This window comes from Lissotriton helveticus, chromosome 9, assembly GCF_964261635.1.
Source record: "Lissotriton helveticus chromosome 9, aLisHel1.1, whole genome shotgun sequence".
Classification (NCBI taxonomy): Eukaryota; Metazoa; Chordata; class Amphibia; order Caudata; family Salamandridae; genus Lissotriton; species Lissotriton helveticus.
The window spans coordinates 1138607555-1138633899 of NC_136070.1; the positions used below are offsets into that span (position 1 = coordinate 1138607555).

The 26345-nt window shown below is 47.3% G+C and overlaps 1 protein-coding gene across 1 annotated transcript in view; it reads left to right on the forward strand.

Annotated features, from left to right (window-relative positions):
* DNAH12 (dynein axonemal heavy chain 12) overlaps nt 1–26345 on the forward strand; it is a 1534490-nt gene that overhangs the window by 796472 nt on the left and 711673 nt on the right. Inside the window, exons 45-46 of the mRNA XM_078661571.1 lie at nt 14945–15139; nt 17028–17161. Of these exons, the coding sequence (XP_078517697.1) occupies nt 14945–15139; nt 17028–17161 (329 nt within the window). The remainder of the gene's footprint in view (nt 1–14944; nt 15140–17027; nt 17162–26345) is intronic.

The following is a 26345-nucleotide window of genomic DNA, read 5'->3' on the forward strand; positions in this document are numbered from 1 at the left end:
CTGTTTGCGTTGCGCAGACAGTTCTCCCATTGCCACTATGTTTTGCCTTGTGTCCGCTCTCTTAGGAAGGGCTGTGCTGCATGTGGCTGGCGGGCCTCTATTCCGAAGGTCTCTGCCACGATGCCCCCTCCCACGCGCCATCAATGCTCTCTCCTTAACACCAGATCCTTAGGCAGACATGCTGGTGACATCTGGAATCTGCTGTATGGCTCTGGAACAACTTGCCTGTTCCTTACGGAAACTTGGCTAGGGGATTGCTCAGGTCCTGACCTGGCAACTGCCATCCCTCCTAACTATAACATCTTCAGGAAGGACAGAGTGGGAGGTAGAGGCGGGGGTGTGGCCCTGATTGTGGACAAGAATGTCCCCTGCTCCATCTTTGCCGTCGAGAATATCACAGGCTGTGAAGACTTAGGTTTTACCCTTAGGCTTTCTCCCAGTCAAACATGCACGGGGATTCTTGTCTATAGAGCTCCTGGGCCTTTTGGCTCTTTTTTGGACGATCTACAGGCGGCATTATCGGTGCCTTGCCTTAGATCAGAGCACTGTATCCTGCTGGGGGATCTGAATGTCCACATGGATATTGTTGCGGATCCTGACTCCATTAAATTACAGGAGATTGTGGCTCCTTTGGGGCTGATTTCTTACATCACTAGCCCCACGCATATCAAGGGTCATACCATTGACCAGATTTTCTCGACGAGGATGTTGGATGTTTTTATGCCGCGTCCTGTGCTCTGGACTGATAATTTTTTGATCGACTTTTGCATTCTGTCTTCCACCTTGAGTGGTTCCAGAGTTCAGAAAGAGGTCAAATGGTCGGGACGACCTTTCCATCAGGTCTCGGAGGAAATGCTGGCTGATGCTTTGTGTTGTCATCCATGTCGGCTTTCGGGCAGTTTGGAGGAAGACTTAGATTCCGTCCAAAAGTGGCTGGCTGCTAGATTTGAGGAGCTGGCCCCGAGGATACCAGATAAATCTAGGGCCAGACTTTCCTCGGCCCCATGGTTTACTCCATCTATGGGAAAAATGCGCCAGGAATGCAAGAAAGCAGAGAGAATGTGGCGGCGTAAATACGCCCCGGATGATAAATCCAATACCGGGAGGTAGTTAGGAGCTATCGGAAGCACATTCTCGAAGGTTTTCTTGGAGCGCAGAATTGACGAGGCGGACAATAGGAGCAAAGAGCTCTTTAGGATTGTAAAGGAGTACACTTCTCCTTCTTCGAACTCCCCCTCGCATTCTCATTCTGAGGTCTGGATCAGTCAGTTGGGGGACTTTTTTATTAACAAAATTAAGTCCAATCAGGACTCTCTCTCTGACGCCGGACCCGGTCCATCTTCCAGTCATCGGGCCATCGTTTGCTCGCCCATTGCGGATAGAAGTACAGTTTTTGCGAACTTCCCTTCCTTATCTGTGGCTTCTTCCCTCGACCTTCTTTCTCGGCTCCAGTCTGGCTCGTCACTGGATCCTTGCCCAGCGAAATGTTTAGGAAAATTAGCACCTGCAATCAACAGCAGGGTTAATCCGCTGTTGAATCTGTCCTTGACTACGGGCGAAGTTCCGTCGGCCTGGAAGCATGCCCTGATCTTGCCACTACTCAAAAAGCCCACTCTGGATCCATTAGTCCATGCTAACTACAGGCCTATCTCCCTTCTACCTGCTCTGGCAAAGGTGATCGAGAAACATGTCCAGCTCTCTATTTCCAACTATATAGAGAGCAAAAACATTCTACATGATTCCCAATCGGGCTTCCGTGCTAATTATAGCACGGAGACAGCTTTGCTCGATATCACCGATGCCATCAGGGAGACGCTTGATCTGGGGGGGAAGGCAATTCTGGTTATGCTGGACTTGTCGGCGGCGTTTGACACCGTCCCCCATGCCGCGCTCCTTTCCAGACTCTGGGAGTTCGGCTTTCGTGGGACGGTGTGGAACTGGCTTAAGTCCTTCCTGGCCGGCCGTCGACACGTGGTCTGGGCACCTCCGTTCTCCGCGGAAATGCCGCCGCTCGAGGTGGGGGTTCCTCAGGGGTCTGTCCTGAGCCCCACCCTTTTCAATATCTATATGGCCCCTCTGGCGGCGGTAGCGGAGTCCTTCGGTGCCCGGATCATATCCTATGCTGATGACACCCAGCTCCTTTTTACATCTAAAAAGGGAGAGGCTTTTGATGGTGGTATGATCGGGGAGTGCCTGAGTGCGGTCTTCGACTGGTTTTTGCGGCACGGACTGAAATGCAACTCCGACAAGTCGGAGTTGCTTTTCTATGGCTGTCCGCCGGACCCTAACTGGAAGACCTGGTGGCCCCAGGACATGTCTCCACCTGCTGAGGCCTCTGTGAAAGTTAAAAACCTTGGGGTGCAATGTGATGACAGCCTCTCTTTCAGACCTCAAATCATTGGTCTATCGGGGAAATGCTTCGGCATTTTGAAAATGCTTCGGAAGTTTCTCCCCTTGCTGTCTTTGCAGCATAAAAAAATCATTGTGCAGTCTTTGATTGGCTCGCGATTAGATTATGCGAACGCCCTGTATATCGGGCTGCCTAAATATCTGCTGGCCCAACTGCAGATTGTGCAGAATTCGGCTGCAAGAGCCATTTTTGGTCTCCCACGCAGGGCGAAAGCCTCTGAACTCCTCATGAGATTGCATTGGCTGCCCATTGCCAAAAGAATTACCTTTAAGGTACTGACCTTGGCATTTAAGGCTCTCCATTCTATTGGCCCTAAGTATATGGAGAAGCGCCTGGCCTTTTATGTCCCTAGGAGGTCGCTTCGGTCGGCTTTGTTGGCCAAAGCTGTCGTCCCTCCGATTAAATTGGCCCGGATTGGAGGGCGTGCCTTTCGATACCTGGTCCCGCGTTGCTGGAATGAGCTTCCTGTCTCCTTAAGAAAGTCTAACAATCTTCTTGCTTTCAGAAAGGAGCTGAAGACCTGGCTCTTTTCGGTATAATATCTCTGTCGGGACCTCCGGGGTGTTGCGTTGTGTTTCTTAGCTGTATGTCTCTTTGCCAAAGCGCCGGGACGCCCCCCGGGGCAGCCGTGCGCTATAGAAGAGACTTTTTAACATAACATAACAATATCTAAAAATGTTTGAAGGGTAAATAACATACACTAGCCAATAAAGAAAAAAGTTAGCATTTCTACAGGAACATTGGCTTGAACAGGTTCTCTATTGTTGACTTCCATACAGTCCTCATATGTTTTATTTTCCTTATTGTATTTATTGTTTACATATGTTTGGAGTCCCTTTGTATCTAACAAAACCTGATCGTTGAAAGGCAAATGTTCTGCTGCACTGCTTGTACAACGGGGCTATAGGCACAGCATCCATTCACAAATCCAGTGGAACTAACTTTACAAAGTCTCAAATGACAATGCACAAAAGTGCTATGTAATGTAAAAATTGCTATGCCAAACTACAATGCACCATTATGACCTATTGTGATTTCCAAGGAAAAGGGGAGGTGTTAAGGGGTATAGCTTCCACTTTGAAAGTCCCAATGATGTGCAAAAATGCTTTGAAACTGTATGCATGCAGTGGTTAACTCCTGCTAGGTCAGGTGCTGACCATTTGCAAAGTGTAAGTTGTCAAACTTTGACACCTAACTTTGTGCTTGTATAGGCTAGTGACATCAGGGGGAGTTGATCATGGCCCCGTTGACCACTGCATTTTCTTCCCAATATGCAATCCTGTTGGAAGGAGGTTTATTTGTAGGTGTAGGTAGGTACCTACTACTAATAATCACACCAGAATCACAAATCAGGTCCAGTCAAGTTCTCAATAAATGAATCCTTGCTCAACCCTTGGCAGCTTGGCTGCGAGCTGTCAGGCTCACTTAGGAGACAAGTGTGTAAAGCATTTAAAAACACCAAACATTAAATAAGTAAGACCCAACACACAATAAAAACAACACCAATTTTTAAGAATAGGAAATATTTCTATCATTAAAATGACAGCAAAACAACACAAATTCTATGTAGGTAACTGGAGATATGAATTTTTAAAGATGAAATACTTTCTAGTGCTTAAAAGCCAAAAGTACCAACTTGGGACACCTGATCGCGCTTGACCGGGACAAACTGAAAGTTTCTGACTGACTGCAGTGGAGTGCGGGTCTGATACAATGAGCGGTAGGTTCCGGTCAAGTTTTTACATTCTGACTTAGTGAATTGAATTAATGACTTAGTCATTTTTTGGAGCTTTTTCTCTCGACATCAAGCAGATCTCCTCATCAGGCCTGCATGCAATTCGAAGATGTGTGATGCCTAGGTCAACTCCTGGAAGTCTCATTGACAATGAAATGCTCCAGAGTTTCAAAGGGGCAAACTTGGATCTCAGACTGAGTCACGGTTCGACATCGCTGGCTTGACTCTCGACGATAGGTTGGTCAACTTATGGAGCTTTTTGACAACATTTCTCCAAATGATTCCAAACTTCTGGATCTTATTTCAGAATTTCCTTTTGGGCTCTTGAAGTGTCCACAACACCAATCCAGGGTTCCAGAATCTCTTATTTGCTCCTTGGGAAGTTGGGACTCCAAGACCCTCAATGCTACTGGCCAACTCCTTAAAAGTCCACTGCGTGCTATCCAACTGAGTTCTTCTTAGTAGAGATGATGCTGGTGGAGCTCTGTTAACCTGTTTTTTCTCAGGGAGTCCACTCCTCAAAGTTTTTGAGTCAGGTAAGTCTTTCTTTTGCTGAAACCCAAAGTGGACAGGAGGTGCAGTCCTTCTGAGTGCAGTTCTCTTGGTGCAGGCCAGGGGTTCAGCAGGGCAATCCTTCTTCTTCTTGTTTCTTCCAAGCAGGGATCTGAGTTGCTGGGCAGCTCTCCCATATTTATCCAGGCTTCTGGGTTGGCAAGCAGAGGGGCACCCCTGACCAATGGGGTGCAGGCCAGGGTACCACCCTCAATGATTACCACTTCCCCAGAAAGTGTGGCAAATTTTTGTCCCAGAAAGAAGTGATCTTGTAGCTGCAGATTCCTTACCTTTGAATTTACTAGGCGTCAGGCTGGATCCGGAAACTTTTGCTGAGCAATACCCCTTGTACGCGACATCAGGTAGCTCCATTGGCCCCACGCGATGTCATCAGCATTTGCAGCATCAGTAATGATGCCCTGGTGCCTATAGAGGTGCCACTCAGCCCGCAGACATCAGTTCTTTTCTTTCCACGCCAGTTAAGCGCTGTTATGGGAAGAGCTACCACTCTTCTGCTTTTTGGCAGGCTTTTTCTCTACTTTTGTCGCAAATTTTTGGAATCAAATTCGTGTGCGAGGGATGTCTTCGAGGAAGACAGGTTTCAAACTATGCAGGACTTGTTCCCGCATGATGTCAGCTACTGATCCCCACTGCTTCTGTCTTTGGTGTCTTGAGCGCGACCACGTTACGAAGTCGCGTTCGGACTGTCAGGCTTCAGGGAGCGCGCAATGAAGTTACTCGTGGCCCGGCAGTCGACACCATCAAGCGAGACTCTGAGGAGGTCACAGTCCAGTTCGAAGAAGAGGAGTTTGTGGGGCTGTTCCAGAAGCCCTTTGTCCTCTTCCTCCCATTCGAGGTCCTCAGGACGCTTGGGAAAGAGGCACAAGAAGAAGTCCAAACGGACTTCGTCTTCACCTCAACTGGCGTCCATAGTCGAGAGGGGTAAGGAGCACCAACGCTCTAGGCACGGATCCGCAGAGCTGGAGTGGGAGCCAGAATTGACTTTGCGCCTCCCCTCCCTTTCCAAGAGCCAGAGCAACTCCCGCTCAAATCAAGGAATTTTACTAGGCCATGTGCCACATACTTGAGCAGAACAACCCCACTGGAGAGCCTTCAGGCCCCGCGGGGTATGAAGGAGCCCCATTGGGTTCAACACTGATGTCGCCGGCCAAGAAGCTGGTGGGGCCTCAGGGATTCTATCCCAGATCCGGTTTGATGCCTGTCGTGCCAACGCGACCTTCCCCAGTGTTGAACCCAAAGTCGGTGCCTACGATGTCGCCGAAGCCCGTGGGTGGCGCAAGCCCCATCCTCATCCTCGATGACAGGGAGCCAGAACAACATTGATCAACGCTGATTCCGATGTTGACAGAACCCAGAGGTTCTATGCTGTCGCCTGAGCACTTTGAAGATGTGCTAGGCTCAGGAGAGGAATTGGAGGGGTCTGGGGACCCTTTTGAGAATCAGGATATCTCTGAGGAGAATTTGGACTAGTATGGGGAACTTGGGGAGGTCAGTGGTCTGGATACTTCCCCAGATACTGGCATGCTCTCACCTCCTATGATGACTACGGAGGAGGGAGCATCCTATTCCATGGTGGTAAAGAGGGCAGCTGAGGTCCTCGGACTGGAGCTGCCCTCCGTGCAAGTCAGGACTAATCTCCTGACTGAGGTGCTTCTATCTGGGGCTTCCACTTCCGAACGTCTGTTGCCCTTCAATGAGGCACTTCCAGACGTCCTTCTAGGAACTTGGTCCAAACCTAGCACAGGGGCCATCGCCCAGCTCCGGGCGACCCAAAGCTCTCTCAGCCAACACCCCAACCCAGGGAGTTCATTGGTGCAGGCCTCTACGTCCCAAGGCGCATTCTCTTCCAACCCTCTGGATAGGGAATCCACAAGGTCGGATTCATTTGGGAAGAAGATGTTTTCTTCCTCCGGCCTTGCATTGCCGTCGGTGAATACCACATGCTTATTGGGCCATTTCTCCCATTCCCTTTGGGAGACGGATGCGCAAGTGCTTCCACAAGTCCCGGAGGAGGCCCGGGCTGTGCTCTCCCAAGCTGCCAAAGACGGGAGGGATGCAACAAAATTCGCCATACAGTTTGGGTTAGATACGACTGATAAGCTGGGCAGATCAATTTTAATGACTGTGACCCTGAGACACTATACCTGGCTTCGTACCACTGGCTTCTCGGGTGATGTCCAAGCTAAATTGATGTAAACTAAAATTGATGGCCAGTCGGCAATGTTGCCTACCAGTCTCAGACATGCACTACTTTAAGTGATTTACAATCAATAATACATTATTATTATTGATTGTAAATCAAGTATTGTGTGTCTGAGACCGGTAGGCAACATTGCTGGCTGGCCACAAATTTTATTTTACATTAAGTGTGATTAGGCACACACTTTCGGACGTTGCACACTGATCGAACAAGCCAGAATAATAAGGTTAGATCATTTCTGCAAATAGGAGTTCATAGACCACCCATCATTACAAGCTAACTTGATGGACATGCCCTTTGATGGAACTCACCTTTTTGGGGAAAAAGCAGACTCGGCCCTCGTTAGCTTCAAGGAATCTCGTCCTATGGCCAGATCCTTGGGCCTTTTCTCCACTCCTCATGGCCAGTCTTCCTTTCGCCCCTTTCATGGAAACATAAGGGATTTCCAGCTGCGTCAGCCCTACCCTAGCCACTGCCCTGTACAGACTGCCCAAGCCGTGCGTGGATGTGGACGCAGTGCATTACGATCTCGGAATGGAGGCCAGAAGTCATCTACCACACTGCCTCCGGCAGCCGCAGCCTCCAAGCACTCCTAGGCTGAATCTGCTAGACCATACTACTGCAGTTGGTAGGAGAATTTGTCATCATCTCTTCCACTGGAGATCCATAACATCGGACAAGTGGGTCTTGCAGATCATCCAGGAGAGCAATTCTCTACCTTTCCTTTCTTTTACTCCTACTATTCAGGAATGGCTGACGGAGCATCATTTAAAATTGCTCCAAGAGGAAGTTATGGCTCTTTTGGCCAAACTAGCTATAGAAAGGGTCCCAGTTTCAGAAGTTGGCTGTGGCTGTTATTCCCACTACTTTCTGATTCCAAAGAATAACAAGGGAACTATGGCCCATTTTAGATCTTTGGGCTGTCAATCTCATCCTCAAGAAGGAAAAATTCAAAATTCTCACTCTGGCTCAGGTCTTTTCTGTTCTAGACCAGAAAGACTGGATGGTAGCGTTGGGCCTGCAGAATGTGTATTTTCACATCCCCATCCTGCCTGGCCACAGGTGTTACCTGCAGTTCAAGATAGGCTGTGAGCACTTTCAGTTTAATGTGCTCCGCTTCTGAGTTACCAGTGTTCCTATGGTGTTCACCAAGGGTGATGGTAGTGGTGCAGTGCATTTGCGCAGGTTTGGGGTGTCGGTCTTCCCCTACCTCGACGACGTGCCAAAGTCACACCTGATTCCTTCTCAGATGCTCCCTTTTATTAGAGCAGTTCTGGACACAGTGCAGTTTCGGGTTTATCTTCCCGAGCATCGAGACCAGGACTCTGAGGCATCCTGTTGGTAAGACATGCAGGATGGCGTATGTGGACTTTGCAGAGGGACTTGAAGTTCCATTGGGCACAGCATCTGGGACCTCTCCCCGACACGGTTCAGATCTCGGAAGGAACTGCGAAAGATCTGCAGTGGTGGTTAATGAACCACGATTCGGTCAACGGCAGACTGCTCTCCCTTTCCCAAACAAATCTCACTGTCGTGACAGATGCACCACTTCTCAGATGGGGCGCCCATCTGGGAGAGGTGAAGATCAGTGGACACTGGTCTACGGCGGAGTCGTAGCTCCACATAAATTTGTTGGAGCTCCGAGCGATTTGGTTGGCATTGAAAGCATTTCTTCCCTCGGTCAAGGGGAAACTAGTGCAGGTGTTCAAAGAAAATACCACCACCATGTGGTACTGCAACAAACAGGGCGGATGGGGTCGTGGACTCTTCAACACCTGGCAGGTTCTCTGAATGCCAGGGCATTCAAACTCAGCCGTCGATGCCTTGCGGATCACGAGTGGCATCTCAGATGGAGGTGGCTCAAGGTCTTTTTCAGCAGTGGGGAGAACTTTGGTTAGATTTGTTTGCCTCCGAAGAGACCGTGCAGTGTCAGTAGTACTGCGTGCTGGAGTTTCCAAGGTTTTTATCGCTCGGCGACGCTTTTCGTCATGAGTGGAGCTCAGGCCTGTTGTACGCCTTTCTGCCCATACCACTCCTACCCAGGGTTCTGAATATCAGGAGCGACTTGGCCCAAGTCATTTTTGTGGCTCTGGGCTGGACAAGGAGAGTCTGGTATTCAGACCTCCTGAGAATGAGTATCGATCCTCTGATCAGGCTGCCCCTTTGGGAGTTTCTTCTGTCACAGCAGATGGGGAGGGTCCTCCACCCAAATCTGTCACTACGCCTCCATGCGTGGAGATTGAGCGGTGGCACTTGATAGCCTTTGACCTTTCTCCCGAAGTCTGTAACGTTATTCTGGTGGCCAGGCGGCCCTCCACTAAGACAGTATACGCCTGCTATTGGCAGAAATTTGTATCATACTGTACAGAAAGGTCCATTGATCCTCTTTCTGCTTCTCTTTCTACTATCCTTTTATTCATTTCTTACCCTTGTCCAGCAGTGCTCTGCCTTCAGAACTCTCAAGGGTTACCTTTCTGCTCTGTCTGCTTTTTTGCAGCTGCCAGACCAGCCCTCTCTCTTCAAATCTCCTATTGTAAATAGATTTCTAAAGGGACTGACTCACTTTTTTCCACCCCTGCCCTTTGTTATGCCCCAGTGGGACCTTGATCTGGTCCTTACTTACCTGATGTGTGTTCCCTTTGATCCTTTGCACAATTGTCCCCTCAGGCTGTTGACCATCAAAACAGCCTTCTTAGTGGCACTTCTGTGAGCCTGGAGGGTGAGTGAGTTGCAGGCGTTATCCAGCTTCCTCCTTATCTTATGTCCTTTCTGGACAGGTGGTGCTTTATACCAGGGCATCTTTTTTACCAAAGGTTATGACCCAATTCCATCTGGGTCAGTCCATCACTTTGCCCACCTTGTTTGCTGCTCCGCATCCCTCTAAGGAGGAGGAGCATCTCCACCAACTGGACTCAAAAAGAGCATTGTCGTTCTACCTTGACCACACAAAAGAGTTCCAGGTGGATGACCAACTCTTTGTGGGGTTCGTGGGAGCAAAGAAGGGAAGGGCAGGGCCGAAAATGACCATCTCTCGCTGGGTCGTTCTCTGCATCAAGAAGCAGCCCCTTGAGAGATTAAGAGCCCATTCCACCAGGTGAAAGGCTGCAACTACGGCCTTGGCTCGGGGTGTCTCAGTCCAAGACATCTGTCAGGCAACGATGTGGACATCTTTTCACACGTTTTTGAAACATTACTGCCTTGATGTGCAAGTTCGCAGGGACTAACACCTTGCCTGTTCAGTCCTGCAAGACTTTTTAGTCTAGGATGTGAGTCCGCAACCCACCGCCGGGATGGTATGGCTCGGTTATCTAATTCAAAGGTAGGAACTCTGCAGCTAGAAGTCTCTATCAGATGAACAAGTTACTTAACTTCGTTAATGAATTATCTGGTAGAGACTCTATCTAGCTGCAGATTCCTTACAGCCCCATCCATGCCTCCCCGCTTTGTGGACTGATATTGTAGGGCTAGGGTTGTTCCCCCTTTTTCTGGGCTCTAGTTTTACACACAACTATGTCAGTTACTTTGTCACCCTGCGCTTCTGGCATTGAAAGTATGAAAAGTAATGATGTCCGTACGCCTGGGTGGCGACTATAAAGGCACCGCGATGTCATAACCGACGCCGGCGACATCATGCGGAGCCGAATGGAGCCACCAGACGTTGCGCGCAAATAGTATTGCTCAGCAAAAGTTCCCGGATCTAGCCTGATACCTGGGAATTTCAAAGGTAAGGAATCTGCAGCTAAATAGAGTCTCTACCAGCTAATACGTTACCGAAGGTAAGTAACTAGTTCTTCTATAAACTTCAAAATCTTTCCTGGAGTTTAAGGTCTGGCTACAGGTGTGGCTAACTTTCACTAACACTCTCCTTCCTGCCTGTCCCTCTGCTAATTCAATTACAGGACCTCCTATCTGGCGGGGGGTGTAGGAAGTAGGGGTGGGCCTCAGTCCTGTCCTAAGTGTCTTTCCCTCTCTAAAGACCAGTTTGACTATCCAGCCCCCTTCCTGCCTTTTGCGTTGCAGCTTAAGGATCTTCTCCCACCAGATGTCTTTGTTTCCTTTCAAGCCACTTCACACCTCATCAGAGCAGTTTGACTTAGCCTGTCAAAGGCTGGCTAATCAAGAGGCGCTGCTCTAGAGCTGGATTCACGCACATCAGAAAAGCAAGTTCTATAACTTTTTTTCTGTCACAGTTAAAATAAATCTAACATTAGCAAGTTGTTGGATTTATTCTTCCTTTTATTTAGAGACTTTGAATTATTTTTTCAACTCTCTCCTGTCACTAGGTTAGACCTTATTAAAGTTGAATAAATCCTTCCCATGTTAGCCTATGGAGATAATGTACTTCACTGGGAAAAACGAAATTGGCAATTATTCCCTCACCAGAGCTTATGAAACATATTTTATAATGTCTCTGCTTATTGTAACAAGGGACCCTACCCTTGGTGCACCTGGGGTAGACCTTAGGAGTGACTTATATATACAAATAAGGTAGTTTAATACTTTGTAAGTATCTTTAATTCCTAAGTCAAATTTGGACATAGTTTTATTTTGAAAGCAGTCTGCAAAGCAGTAATGGCTTTTAAAATGATAGCAGACACCACAGCAGTGCACACTTAAGTGCATTAAATCCACTGGACCTCTAAACCTAGATGCCCTGCCATATGCTAGGGACCTGCAGGTAGGTTGTCAGTACAAATTGTAATTGTACCTAATTACCATGGGCCTTTTACACAGACCACAGGCCGAGGTTAGCAGAGTCCAGGGCATCACCAGAGTCAGAAAACCAGAATCTAGTAGTCCAAGTGGGGACAAAAAAGTGGGGGGACAGTGAAGAAAGTCCTGGTTTCTCACAAATCCATAATGATTTGATAATATACTGTCTTAATTGTGTGGTGCATTGTACACGTCTTCAGACAATACTAAAACAGATCATTGTCACGTATAGAACAAAAAAATAACCTAATTGTGATTCCTAACCTAGCATTTATATTGAATTATTGAAAACTATTCATAAAGCTCAGTGAATCATTTACATCTCCTGGTAACAATACTGCCCAGTACATGCTTAGCCACAAACATTATAAAAAATATATATATTTTCTCGCAATTAAATATAACCTGTCCATATTAAACGAGGTTCATCAGTGTAGCCTTTTTATTTTATTTTCAGTTCTACTTTAGCAAAAACTTTTTTATTTAATCTTATCATTCAAGCCATTTGGTATTAAAGTTTACACATGTTTAATCCAACGTAGCTCTAGCTTTGCCAGTCATTTATCCCTATTGATCTGTTGTAGTGCTTATTACACGAAATGCATTGAGAATATAGAGCCAGATGTACTAAACATTTTAGTGGCCGCAAACCTAGCAATTCTCCAGTGGGTTTGCCGCCGCTAACGCATTTTTACTTATGTACTATATCTCTTTACAAAATTGCCAAAGTATTTGCCATTTGCTAAATTAATTTAGAAATGGTTTACTAATCGCTATTTGGCAGTGGTGTGTTGTGGGTGTTTATTACAATTTTCGATTCAGTACCATATGTAGCAATAGTTGCAAACCATTAAAAAGTTATTGACACTTCAATGGTGGTGATATCCCCTCAGGACTGCTTCTCTTTTGTTAATTTTGGCAAAGGTATTGGTTGAGTATTCAGTGGTCCATGGAAACTTTTTTTGTTTTGCTTTTTATTAAAGCTGACCCATTTCCTTTAAGGGAATCTGGCTGCTTTAAAAAGAAAATAGGTATTATCTTTCTATTCCATCAGACATGGTGGTCTGCTGATCCTAGTAGGCCAAACCTGTGGTTTTCTCCAGTCGGAGTGAGTCAACATTTGTGACTTAACTCATAAATAATGAGGTAGGTCGGACTGCAGCCCACTCCAAGTTCTTTTTTTGTGAGCCAACCTATTTCTACATAGGTAGGCTGGCAAAAACCCTTTTCTGGTTTCAAAAATCCGAGTCCCTTTTGCAACTAGCACCTGCGAGCAGCAAGTATGAGCATCTGGCCTGAGGATCTCTCAATAGAGATGAAATTGAACAATATGCAATTATGTTTAGCTTATTTTTGTGTTGAAATAGTCTATAATGTAAACTAACACATGAACATTAAAGTGTGGCCAAAGGGTATTTTTTATATTTCAAAGGGGTATCCTCCAAATAGATAGAGAGCGCATCCGATCTGGGACTGGCAAAACCTGGCTTGTGGATTTTGAGTAGGAAGCCAGTGGTCAAAATAAAACGTGCGCCACCAAGTAACCTTCAAGAATATTAAATCATTTCTACATAACAGACGAGAGTGCAATTTACAGTTCAATGTAAATGTATATTAGTGGCTCTCCACACAGTGACGTGCAGCATGGAAAAAACTAAATCTGGCACCGCTGCCGGTAGCTGAGCTGTTCCAAAGAGAAATAGTTTGCAACGAGAAGACAGTATCCATCTGAACCAACAGTTAAACATCACTTACAACGAAACGTTTACAACGCACTACCATTACAATGCGGTCATTACAACGCAAACTATTACAACGCATTGCGCTGGGGGCGCTCTAGGATAGGGAATAAGTTTAATTTACTATCCAAAACCTTCCCTAGTGTCCACGGGAACTGGAGTTGGAATAGTAAATTAAACTAAAGTACGAACAAGGGAATGTGGACAGGAGAGGGGCACGGCGCCGTGCGCGCTCACGAGGTGAAAACTGAGCTACTCTGCGCTCGTGCACCCTTTCCTGTCCACATTCCCAATAACGGGCAGCAATAGTTGTCGAAGCAGACTCTGCTATCAATGCTACGCATTGAAGCAGGTCGTGCTTCGACCTAAAAAGGGGACCCCCTCTTGATTTACTTCAAGCCAGGGAAAAGAGGGAAAAATATCAGTACACACAAAATATAGCAAATTTCCCTTGTGGCTTTCATATTTTGAACATCGGATCTTGGTTCCTATAAATATAACATGTCCTACCAGATATGCCAGTAACAAGTGTTTGTAAATTTGTCAAAATGTATTTCTTTTTTAAAATAAGAAGTGAGTATATATATCATCAAAACTTTTCATATGTCAAAATTTCTTTTTTTACAAATTCATTGTATTATTTTTAGACAATTGAGGCAAATATAAAAACATACATCATCATAATACTTATTTTCATTTTTTATATATATAGTGCAAAAAAACTTGATAAAACTAACCAGATATCCACACCCCAATCACATTCACCAATCAATCATACATATACTTGCATACACACCATTCAATAACCAACTATTCCTTCTGTACAAAGGGTTTATCAGAGAGCAACTCTGGCTGAGTAGCAACCACAGAATGTTATTTGGGATTCCACGCTAGGTCGACGCGCGTTTCGGTGGGCTTAGACCACCTTCCTCAGGACCATGACAGAATCGCTTTCTGCATATAGGGTGAATACAGTATATCTTTCAAATACATGTGACTGGGAATTACGTGATCCTTCCAGGAAAACCAAGTTAAGTTGGGCTCCCCATATCACAGCTGCAATCCTTTAATCAGGCTAATTATCGAGCGACTCCACTATTCGGTTCTTGAACCACTTATCCTCTTCAACACAAATTTTTCTTTTATTTTATGTAATTTTGGGCTCTACTTTGTTTTTCCGAATTTCATCTCTTTATTCTGCCAAACGTAGTCAGGGAGAATTGTATAGGCAGGAGCACCACTTTGTCCGCTCTGCCCTATATTTTGAAGGAGGTCGAATATATCGATACGCTCGAAAAACGCCAGCCTAAATTAAACTATTCACTATCCAGCACCCAAAAGCGCTATGCGTTGTAATGGTATGCGATGTAAAAACCGCGTTGTAAAGGCAGGCGTTGTAATAGCCTGCGTTGTAACGTCATACATCCGAACCAACAATATCAATGGCACATAGCGGATTTGTATCAGTTCCATGCTCATTTTTAAAAAAAATGTATAGTTAATGAAATGGCCGCTTTTTAGAACACCATAAGATTAATAGTGAATCAGTAATGCATTTTCTATTTTATTTTAAGGGTGTGATGGCTGCAGCACAAGCTGGAAATAAATCTGCTGAACTTAGTCCTTTGGCGATGTTTGCCTTCTTTGTGAACCGGTGCAGAGAAAATCTCCATATTGTAGTGGCTTTCAGTCCAATTGGGGATGCTTTCCGTAATCGACTCAGGCAGTTCCCTTCACTCGTCAACTGCTGCACCATTGACTGGTTCCAGGTATGCATGCGTGGCCTTTGTAATTTGACTTTTTCCATTCAAATTTGTAACGTGTTTGGCTGTCTTTGCTACTGTGATTCTTCGCTGTCTAACCTGTTTCATCCTGATATTTATACATTGATTTTTTCGGCAACTCGTCTTATGTAGCTATACATTCATGTTTTAATTAACGGGACAACAATTAGAAACAAAAGTTTTTACTATTTCAGTTCCCTTTACTTTCTATTGATGAGATTTGTTGCCAGTTGCTCCATAAACGATTGCCAATTGCAAAAATGCTGGGCAACCTGAAGGGACAAAGAGAAAATGGTGGGGAAGGTGCTGTTCCATAGATGGTCGGGGACTTCTATCCTTAAAGTTTTAAAACAATATGGCTTCTGCCCTAGCAGACTTGTCTCGACTGTGCTTCACAAAACACTTCAGAGGTCGGCTGTTGTAGTTATCATTTGACAACCCCTTGGATTTGATGTTGTTTAAATTAGGAGTTCCTACAGACTCTGGCCTGATTATGACTTTGGCGGTGCTGCGCCAGCTTTGCGCCGGCACAGCACCACCAAAGATGTGCATGGTCCGCCTGCCACATTACGAGTTCTTCTCGTGTTAGGTGGACTTTTCTTGTACTGTTCCCACTGGTGTGTCCTGAAAACGGGCACCGCAATGGGAACGCAAAGCAGTTCCAGCATGGCATGGACTGTGAAGTCCTTGCCGTGCTGGAACTTGGGGTGCATGCAAACAGGGGGGCACCTGAATTCATCCTCATGGCGGCGGGGGGGGGGGCATTGGAGCCCTGTAGGGTCCCTTTTGTTTCCCACCGCCAGCTCATCATGGCAGTTCATCGCCATGAAAAAGCTGGCAGCGGGAAAACTCATAATATGCTCGATGGATCATATTGGATACCCCTGTCTGCTGCGCCCCTGCCAGGGAATGGTGCAGCCGGCGCAGCTGTTGCGGTCCGAATGGCAGCATTGGAATAGGGCGGCCGCAGGACATGCCACCGCGAATCTGGCGGTCAAAGACTGCCAGACGCGGAATCGGACCCTCTGAAATCAAAGGAGGCAATTCCTTTATGTTTTTGGAACTAAATGTACCTATCCACTCCGGCATGGCATAAAGAACTAATCACTAGTCCACTAAAATTGCCTGAAGACTTTTATTGCTTCAGATATTACAGTGTGCAGTAAGTTCCAAAGGAATTCAGCACTCTAGTTGGTGACTTTTAAACAGTCAGAATAGTATGTTCAAGGTATTTCACTACAAAATCAAATACATTGAAAGAAAATATGCTTTAATTGCATTTACGTCAAGGTTACATGCCTACCTGAAGTGTTGGGCCATGTTAGGTAGATGGTTGTTAATGTTGCACATTTTGAAAGAATATAAAGGCTGCAGGTACGTTTTATATGTAACCTCCCACCTGACTTCAAACGGGAAGGTGACTGGATTGTGTCACTGATGAGCTCAGCAGCAACATAAACGCACTATATAAATTGGTAAATTAAGTCGAATAAATCTTTTTTTCCCGTTCGTCCTTACTCTGGAACTTGCACCAGATGAAAGCCCTAAAATAGATATCTAGCTTGCTAGGATGACTGCATAAAATGTCAGGTACAGTTTTCAACAACTTTTCTGCAAATATGTGTTTATGTTCCTAATATTACTTCTCAGAAAAAATGTCTTGCTGCATGAGAAATTGAAACGGTAACAAGCATCTTTAACTCCCTTCTAGATGCTTTAATTGAGTTACTTTTACAGATTGCAAATACTTTCTAGAAGATCACGGTAACAGGCCTAAAGTTAGTTAGTGACATATCTAATATAATTTTTCATATGTATATTGGTTTATATGGTCACACTGCATGTCTGTTGATGAATGTTCTCTTTTTTCAAGCCATGGCCGGAGGATGCTTTGGAGCGCGTTGCCGTCAAGTTTTTGGAAACTGTGAAGCTTTCAGAAATTGAGCAGCGTGAAGTGGTGCCCATCTGCAAACACTTCCACACATCAGCGCTCTCCCTGTCGGACAAGTCAGTTCAACTTCTCTGAATCATTTAACTATACTTTCTTGAAACGTTAATTGATGTACTAATTATGACATTTTGTGATCAGGCAAGCATAAGCTCCTTACATAACACGGGGGGAGTGTGGGGGAAGGAGGGGGCTGGTGAAATCTCATATTGGTTTGATACTGCAAGGATTTCTACGTTGCCATTCGTTACAGCTTTCCCAAAAACTACAAGCTAATTTGCTATAATTTAGTTTGCCAGCGAAGGCCAAGTATTCAGTGAAAGAAACTCATTTTTGTCTCTCATTAATTGGGTGAGTCAGTAGGGCACAAGTCCTAAAAATAGAAGTGGGGGGACGCTGACGTCGCGACAGGAAGTGATGTCACGAAAGGTGGCTTGCACCATCAGTAATCGAGCTCCTGGTAAAATAAATGGGGGGACGCCGTCCACCTGCGTGGTACCCCGACTCGAGCCTGATGATTGTTTCCCCTGGCCGAGAGTGGGAATCCTAGCTGTTTTGGGGGACCGTCAACAGACTTTTACAAATTTCAACTTGCGAGTCTGGGCAGCCTAGTGTCATGGAATCTGTGGCTTCTGCTCTTCATGCTTGTGTAATCACCTCGCTTGCCGAAGAGACGGAATGTGCAAGTTGTTGTAGTGACTGGATTACGTGGTGAAACAGACTCTTAATAACTCTCGCCCCTGGGGTTCATTTGCTCCTTTAAAAAAAGTGGAGTGCAGCGCACTCCACTGGCTTTGCCACTGCTTGTTTCGTTTGTCAGAAGGCAATGTTTTATGATGAAAGAAAAAAATGATTACTAATATTGCTGATGCTGTTTATCATTGGCAAAAAAAAATCAATGATGTAGCAGCACAAGTGTCTACATGATGACATATACGCATGCATGCATCACCATGCATGCGCTTGTGTCTTCTTGTGGTGGCTATTTTTTTCTTTACCATTCCAAGATGGTGGTCGACATTTTTGAAGAGTTATCTAGAACAACAGGGACTCCCCAGTAACCCAGGGACGGACAATAATGAACAATAAAGGTGGTCCCTATGGGGGAAGTGCAGCCCTTGACTTCCACGGCAATAGTATCAAAACAGGGATAGAAGAGTAAGTTGTAGTTATGCGTTTAGTGCATTTATTTATACATATCCTATAACTGAATATATAATCCAATTCCTAACAGTATAATGCAATACTTATATTTTATCTAGAAGGATAAGGTGCTCCTAAAAGGTGACAGAGCATTGAAAGTGACCTATAGGGAAAAAAAGCATTCATGCTATGTACAGAAATATATACATGTGGCTGATAGGGATAATATAATGTTTGAAATCAGCACCCATAAAACACATCAAATGCTCCGCTACTAGCAAGTGCTAGCTGATAAAATGCCTTCGCTTCCTGTAAGTGGAGCAGATTGCTTTCAGACACAGGGAGCTGCTGGTTTAGTAGCTCCTATGTCGGAAACCAGTGCTAGTTCCAGCAGGAGGCGGGGTGCTGGCAGGGACCCTTGGGGCATTCAGGCTCCTTCTGCAGTCCTAGTGGAGACTGGGTGCACTGGGGCACCCAGCAGACATAGCCAGGTCCCTGGGATGGGGTTTCTTGTGGCCTAAAAAAGCCCATGGAGGAGGGTCACATGCCCCCCCCCCCTCCTCAATAAAGAATATAAAATTGAACAGGGCGGGCCCCGGGGAATTGGGTCCCTGGGACCAAAATCAGCCTGGTCAACACGGTCCTCCTCCCCATTACAAATAGGCCGAAATTGGCCCAAAAAGCTGGGCCACGCAGCACACCTCTCCCCCTATTTGCAAATACAAATAAAAAGGCTGGGCCCTGGGGGATTGGATTCCCGGGGCTGAAATCTGCATCGGGAAGGCGGGACCACACGGGTCCTTGCCATAATAAAATAAAAAATAAAAAAGCTTATTTTGGGGGAATTTGCCGTAGGCCCGACCCCTTTATCAAGCAGTCTGCAAAGGGGCCTCCTGGTGCACAACTGGTTGGAGGAGGAAGTCCCCTTGGATGCTGAGGGTCCTTGGAGGCTAACTACCCCTTCTGTTACCTCCAGTAAGTCCCACACAGCAGGATTGCTGAGAGGTGATCGGAGGCCCAACCCCCATCTCCGCCGCTCTGCAAATGCGACTACTGGTGGAAAAAGCATAGAAATTCACTTAAAAAACAAAGGTTACAGGGACGATATAGTTAGAAAAAGAATTTAAAAAAGCCTTAGAAATGTCCTTAAAAAAACAAAGGTTATAGGGACATTATAGTTAGGGAATATATTTATTTTTTTAAACTTAGAAATTCACTGAAGAAACCATGGTTACAGGGACATTATAGTTAGGCTCAGGTTTCACTCATACAAAACCAGGGAAATTCTGTGAATGGGCATGGGACTAGATGTCTGTGTGTCTGAGTGGGCGCATGAGAGGTTGTATGGGGTGTGAGTGGTTGTGTGAGTAGTTCTGTAGATGATGTCATCAGTGATGTCAATTGAGATGTCATCAGTAATGCCACTGACCATGTCATGAGTGATGTAATATGTGAGGTCATAAGTGGTGCATTGCGGTGTCGTAAGTTATAATTAGCTCAGGTAACTATAGCTACTGAAGTTCTATGGTTTTGTATGAGTGAAATCTGAGCCTAACTATAACATCCATGTAACCTTTGTTTTTTCAGTGATATATATATCTAGGTCTGCTTTTCTATAGAAAGCGTTTTTAGTTTGCTCATTACTTTGGCCACATTTGATGAATCTTCAGAAAATGTTCCAGATAAAGAGTTCATCCACCTGAGCTCCTTCCTGGATAGTTTCAAGGTGATCCGTCAATCGGGGGCTAAACAAAAAGGGGGTTTCAAAGTATAAAATCCCCATGCATTTTCTGTATACTTCTTTAGACAAGGCTACAGCAAAAACTGCTGTTCTGATAGATACATCTGCCGTGTGGATTCCTCACCTTGTGTATATCCCCTTGCGTCAGCAACATTCGGAAATTCTTTTCGTAGCCTTGCGCCGACGTGGACTTGGACGTCATAGAGACACGGCATCGCACGCGACTACGCTGACGTCACCGACGCCTATAATAGGCCCACGCCGGCGTGATGACATCAGTTCCCTTTTTTCCGCGTCGTCGACGCTAACGGTTTCGGGAATCTCAGTAGCCAACTGGTACTTTGTTGCCTTTTTGTTACCACTTTCTGCTTCTTTGTTTCTTGTCTCTTCGACGATGTCGACAAAGAAGACCGGCTTCAAGCCCTGCAGGGAGTGCGGGAAAATGATGTCCATTACTGACCCGCACGAGGACTGCATTTGGTGTTTGAGCTCTGATCACGATGTGGATGGATGTTCATCTTGTCGGAAGATGAACCCGAAGGCCCTGAGGGAAAGAGAGACCAAACTCCTAGTAGCGAAGCTGAAGGCTGGAAAAGGAAAATCTTCGAGGTCTCGTTCTCTAAGGGCGAGGTCGAGGTCGAAGTCAAGATCCGGGTCTCGAGAGGAGTCGTCTTCGAGGTTCGCTTCAGACCATGCTTCGAAGTCGAAGAGGAAGCATAAGAAGAGGAGGCATGAGTCCCGACGTTGTTCCGGTAAGGAGTCGGGCTCGAGGTCGAGGTCACCGAAGAAGGTACGTTCTAAGGTGGTTACGCTGGATGTCTCAGATCCTGAAGGTGAGGCCTCGCCTTCGGAGTCGCGGGCGCAGTCGCCGACTCCGGCTTCGAATCTGTCTCCGGCGCCGTCCCCGGCCCGAGATGAGGAAGAGGTTCAGGTGGATGTGGATTCCGCGCCTGCCGAAGAGGCGAATCCGAACTTTCCACAAGACCAGCCTGAGGGTTTGCAGCCTCCCTTTCCAACCCCAGGCCAGGACCCATCGGCGTTTTTGAACGCTATGTATGGCATCTTTTCAAGGGCGTGGTACCCCTCTGGCGCACCTTCGGGTCCCATGAGTCCTCTGGCCTTCAATCTAGGAGTCCCTCACTCCTACCCTCCTGCTCCATTCATGCCCTATATGCTGGGTCCGACGCCGCCATGGCAATTTCCGGCTCCGCCGAGGTCGTCGACGCTGGTTCCGCCGTCGCCCGCTCCAGATCGCCCTTGAGAGCATCCCGCTGGGCCTTCGGATTCGATACCGACGTCGATCCCGGCTCCGTCGCAGCCGTTGGTGTATCCGGCTGCGAGGCGTGTTAAGGAGAGGTCCAGAAGGGAAGCTCAACGCCTTTTGGAAGAGCGAAGATATATGGAGTCGCATCCTGATGTGGAGGAAGGTGAATTGGAGGAGGATTGTTTTGATGAACTGGCTGACGCTGGTAGCCTGGATTTCTCTCCGGAGTGGGAGTTGCCATCAGGCTCTGATACACCTTCTAAGGACATCCAGCCTTATCATGTTGTGATGAGGAAGGCTGCGGATCTTCTTCAATTGACTTTGCCAACAGTGGAGTTTAAATCCAATCTTCTCACAGAGGTTTTGCATTCACCTAGTTCTGTGGTAGAACCATTGCTTCCGTTTAATGATGCCTTAACGGAACCCATTTTGAAGGTGTGGAAAAAACCACTGTCAGCTCCTGCAGTATCTAAGAGTGTGGCAAGAAGTTTCAGGGTTGCACCTGAAGACCCTGCTTTTTTGACGTCTCATCCATCACCAGAGAGTCTAGTCATTCAAGCAGCCTGTTCCAAAAAGAATGTGAGTGCTTTTCCTCAGGTCCCCTGTGAAAAAGAGGCAAAGAAACAGGATCAGGTGGCTAAAAAGACCTTCTCCTCTGCAAGCATGGCGTTGAAGTTGACTAATGCCACTTGTCTGATGGGGAGGTATGTGCATGCCCTTATGGATACTATGCGTACTTTAGCTCCTAAGATTCCTGATGCCAACAGGAAGGATTTTGAGGAGGTAATTTCGGATGCACAGGCAGCGGCTCGCCAAGTGATACAGAGTGGTCTGGACACTGCGGACTCTGTGGCACGTATCATGGGCACTGCTGTCGCCACTAGAAGATTAGCTTGGCTAAAATCCTCAGACTTTTCGGCGGATATTCAGGCGACTTTGCTGGATCTGCCGTTTGATGGATCTGGTCTCCTTGGGAAAAAATCCCATAAATTGGAGAGATTTAAAGACAGTAGGGCAACTGCTAAATCTTTAGGTCTCCAGATCAGAGGTTCTTCGACCAACAGGAGATTCAGGGGTTTTGGTCGCTCTTCCTTTCGGAATTACCGACAAGGTCAGCAGCAGCAACACCAACAGCAGCAGCAGCAAAATTCCATGTACAGATCTTACAGGAGAAAGCAAAGAGCGCGTCCTTGTGGACATCAAGCCTCTTCCTCCTCCACTTCCTCCAACCCTCCAGCCTCAGAAAAGCAGTCCTAGATCCGCCATTCAGGATCATGTGGGTCCGGTGGGGGGTCGGCTTACCCATTTTCTACAGGATTGGGAATCGGTTACATCAGATCTTTGAGTTCTCAATCTTGTAGAAAATGGGTATGCCCTTCCCTTTCGGGATTTTCCTCCCAATTACCCTCCTTGCCAAGGTTTTTGCACGGAGGAACATCTTTCTGATAGATACATCTGCCAGTGGATTCCTCACCATGTGAATATCCCCCTGCGTCAGCAGCTTCAGGAAATTCTTTTTGTAGCTTTGCGCCGACGTGGACCGACGTCACAGAGGCACGGCATCGCGCGCGACTCCGCTGATGTCACCGACCCCATATCAGGCCCACGCCGGCGTGATGACATCAGTTCCCTTTTTTCCGCGTCGTCGACGCTAACGGTTTTCTAGGGATCGTCCGTAGCTTTTGCAGTAACTTTGTTACCTTGTGTTGTTGGTGTTTCATTGTCTTCTCTTTCGACATGTCTTTGAAGAAGACCGGATTTAAAGCCTGTGGAGAATGCGGCAAGACCATGTCCATTACGGATCCGCATGAATGCTGCTTATGGTGTCTTAGCTCCGACCCCGACTTAGATGACTGCCGGTCTTGCAGGAAGATGACACCTAAGGCCCTCCGGGAGAGAGAAGCTAAGCTTCTTGTGGCGCAGCTTAAAGGAAGTAAGGAGAAGAAGAAATCGAGGTCGCGGACTCGACGCTCGAGGTCAAGATCTCGCTCGAAGTCGCGATCGGACTCGTCCTCGGCCCATGCTTCGAGGTCGTCTAAAAAGAAACATAAGAAGAGGACCCATGAATCCCGACATTGCTCGAGGAAGGATTCGGGTTCTAAGCCGAAGTCGCAGGTGAAGCTGGTTGAGAAAGAGGTAGTGTCTTCGGTTTCGGAAGATCAGGACGCCGGGGGTCAGGCGTCGCATCCGAATTCGTCAGGTTCGCCGAAGCAGACAGCGAATCCATCTCTGGGTCCATTCCATCCTCCGGATCGGGAGGATGAAGGTGAGGGGGAGATGGTTGGAGAGGGAGATGCTGCGTTGCCCGAAGGTCTGTCGACTCCGGTGCACCAGCCTGAAGAGGAGGTCGACGTCGTATCGACTCCACGCCCTCAAGAGCAGCCAGGGGGTTCATACCCAGCCTTTCCGGCTCCAGGTCAGGATCCGACGCATTTTCTAAGTGCGATGTATGGTATTTATTCCAGTGCTATGTACCCCTCTGGGGCTCCTGTTGGTCCCACGGGTCCAATGGCATTTGGTCTGGGTGTTCCCCAAACCTATGCTCCTGCGCCCTTTATGCCCTTTATGCCGGCTCCGGCGCCGCATTGGCATTTTCCGACGCCAGCTAGGCCTTCGACTCCGAAGCCATCGACGCCGAAGTCGTCGACGCCGAATCCTTCGACGCCGATTCCATCATCCCTGATGCCGAACCCTGAGCGACGTCGTGGGATTCTTCCTCGTCCGGCGTCGGGCTCGGCGCCGGCTCCGACTTCGACGGAGCCGACAGTGGATCCGGCGGCTTAGAATGTGAAGCGCAGGTCGAGGCGTGAAGCCCAGAGGCTGATGGAGGAAGAGAGCTATCGTGAGGAGTATTTGGAGGAGGGTGAGCTGCAGGATCCTGAGGACCCTTTTGAGGATCTTTCAGTGGCCAGTGGCCTTGAACTGTCCCCTGAGTGGGATTTGGTTTCAGTACCGGACGAACCCTCTAAAGATGTGGCTCCTTACCACGTTGTGATTAGGAAGGCTGCAAGTTTGTTGAACATTGCTTTACCTACTGCTGAGTTCAAATCAAATCTTCTCACAGAGGTCCTTCATTCTCCTTCATCGGTGCCTGAACCATTGCTGCCCTTAAAGATCCAATTTTAGAGGTTTGGAAGAAACCCTTGTCAGCTCCTGCTGTGTCTAGGGCTGTTGCCAGAAGGTACAGAGCTGCTCCTGATGACCCAGAATTTTTATCCACTCACCCTCTGCCTGAGAGTTTGGTGGTGCAGGCGGCCTGTTCCAAACGATCAACGGGAGCTTTTCCTCAGGTTCCATCTGAAAAAGAGTTGAGAAAGCAAGATCAGGCTGCTTAAAAGGTTTTCTCCTCCATCGGTGGCCACGGTAATAACGGATGCATCCACTCTAGGGTGGGGTGCTCATCTGGGGGACCTAGAGGTCAAAGGTCTTTGGTCTCCAGAGGAAAGGTTGCTTCACATCAACCTGTTGGAATTACGGGCGATACGTCTGGCACTCAAGGCCTTCCTCCCTTCCCTTCGCCGGCGGTCAGTTCAGGTCCTGACGGACAACACGACCGCGATGTGGTATGTCAACAAGCAGGGAGGAGTGGGGCGCAGTGTCTCTGCAGAGAGGCTCTGCGTCTCTGGTCCTGGGTTCAGGATCATCAGATTTGTCTGATGGCAAATCATTTGGCCGGAGTTCAGAACGTTCGTGCAGACAGTCTTAGTCGGCAGTTCTCTGCCGACCACGAGTGGAGGCTTCATCCAGAGGTAGTTCGTCGCGTCTTTTGGACGTGGGGAACTCCTCGGGTGGACCTGTACGCCACTCGCGAGAATGCTCACTGCCCGTCATTCTGCAGCCTCCCGTTTCCGATGCAGGGAGCCTTGGGGGACGCGTTTCAGTTGAGTTGGGGCTCGCAATTCCTTTACGCGTTTCCTCCCATACCCTTGATTCCTTGGGTTCTGAGAAAAATTCGCCAAGACCGGGCCCAAGTTATATTGATCGCCCCGGATTGGCCAAGAAGGGTGTGGTATTCAGACCTTCTCCACCTCTCCTCTCACCCGCCGCTCCGTCTCCCTCACAGGGCAGATCTCCTCTCCCAGATGGAGGGGCAGGTTCTACACCCCCACCTCCAGACCTTACACCTTCATGCCTGGAGATTGAACGGGGCAACCTGAGTTCCTTTTCTCTCCCACACGATGTGGTAGATGTCATTTTGTCAGCCAGGCGTGACTCCACTAAGTCCATTTATTCCTATAGATGGTCAAAGTTTGTTGCTTGGTGTGGGGAGAAGTCCATTGACCCTTTAAGGGCTCATTTGTCCAATATTCTTCAATTTGCTCTTTCCTTTGCCCAGTAAGGTTTTGCGGTGGCAACCATTAAGGGTTATTTGTCGGCCTTATCGGCTTTCCTTTGTTTGCCTGACCAGCCCTCTTTGTTTAAGTCACCTATTGTTTTACGGTTCATCAAGGGCCTTATCAATACATTTCCTCCCACTCCTTTTATTGTACCTCAATGGCACTTGAACCTTGTTCTTACATTTTTGAGGGGTTCACCTTTTGAGCCTTTACACTCATGTCCCTTGAGGCTTTTGTCTTTCAAGACGGTCTTCCTTGTAGCAATTACCTCGGCAAGGAGGGTAAGTGAGCTTCAAGCTCTTAGTTCAAGGCCCCCGTTTTTATCCATTCATGCTGATCGAATGGTTCTTAGGACCAGGGCTGCTTTTCTGCCGAAGGTGGTAACTCCTTTCCACCTGGGGCAATCCGTTACCCTTCCTACCTTCTATCCTCCTCCTCACCCTTCCAAGGAGGAGGAGCGGCTTCATCGCTTGGACCCTAAGAGGGCGGTGAGCTTCTACCTGGACAGGACAAGAGAGTTCAGGTTGGATGACCAGCTGTTCGTTGGATTTGCTGGCTGCAGGAAAGGAAGATCTGTGCACAAGCGCACGCTTTCAAGATGGATAATTTTGTGCATCAAGATCTGCTACTCCCTGGCGGGTAAGGAACCTCCAGAGGGTATAAGGGCTCATTCTACTAGAGCTAAGTCTGCAATATCTGCTCTTTCTAGAGGTGTGCCTGTAGAGGACATTTGCAGAGCCGCGACTTGGGCCTCCCTC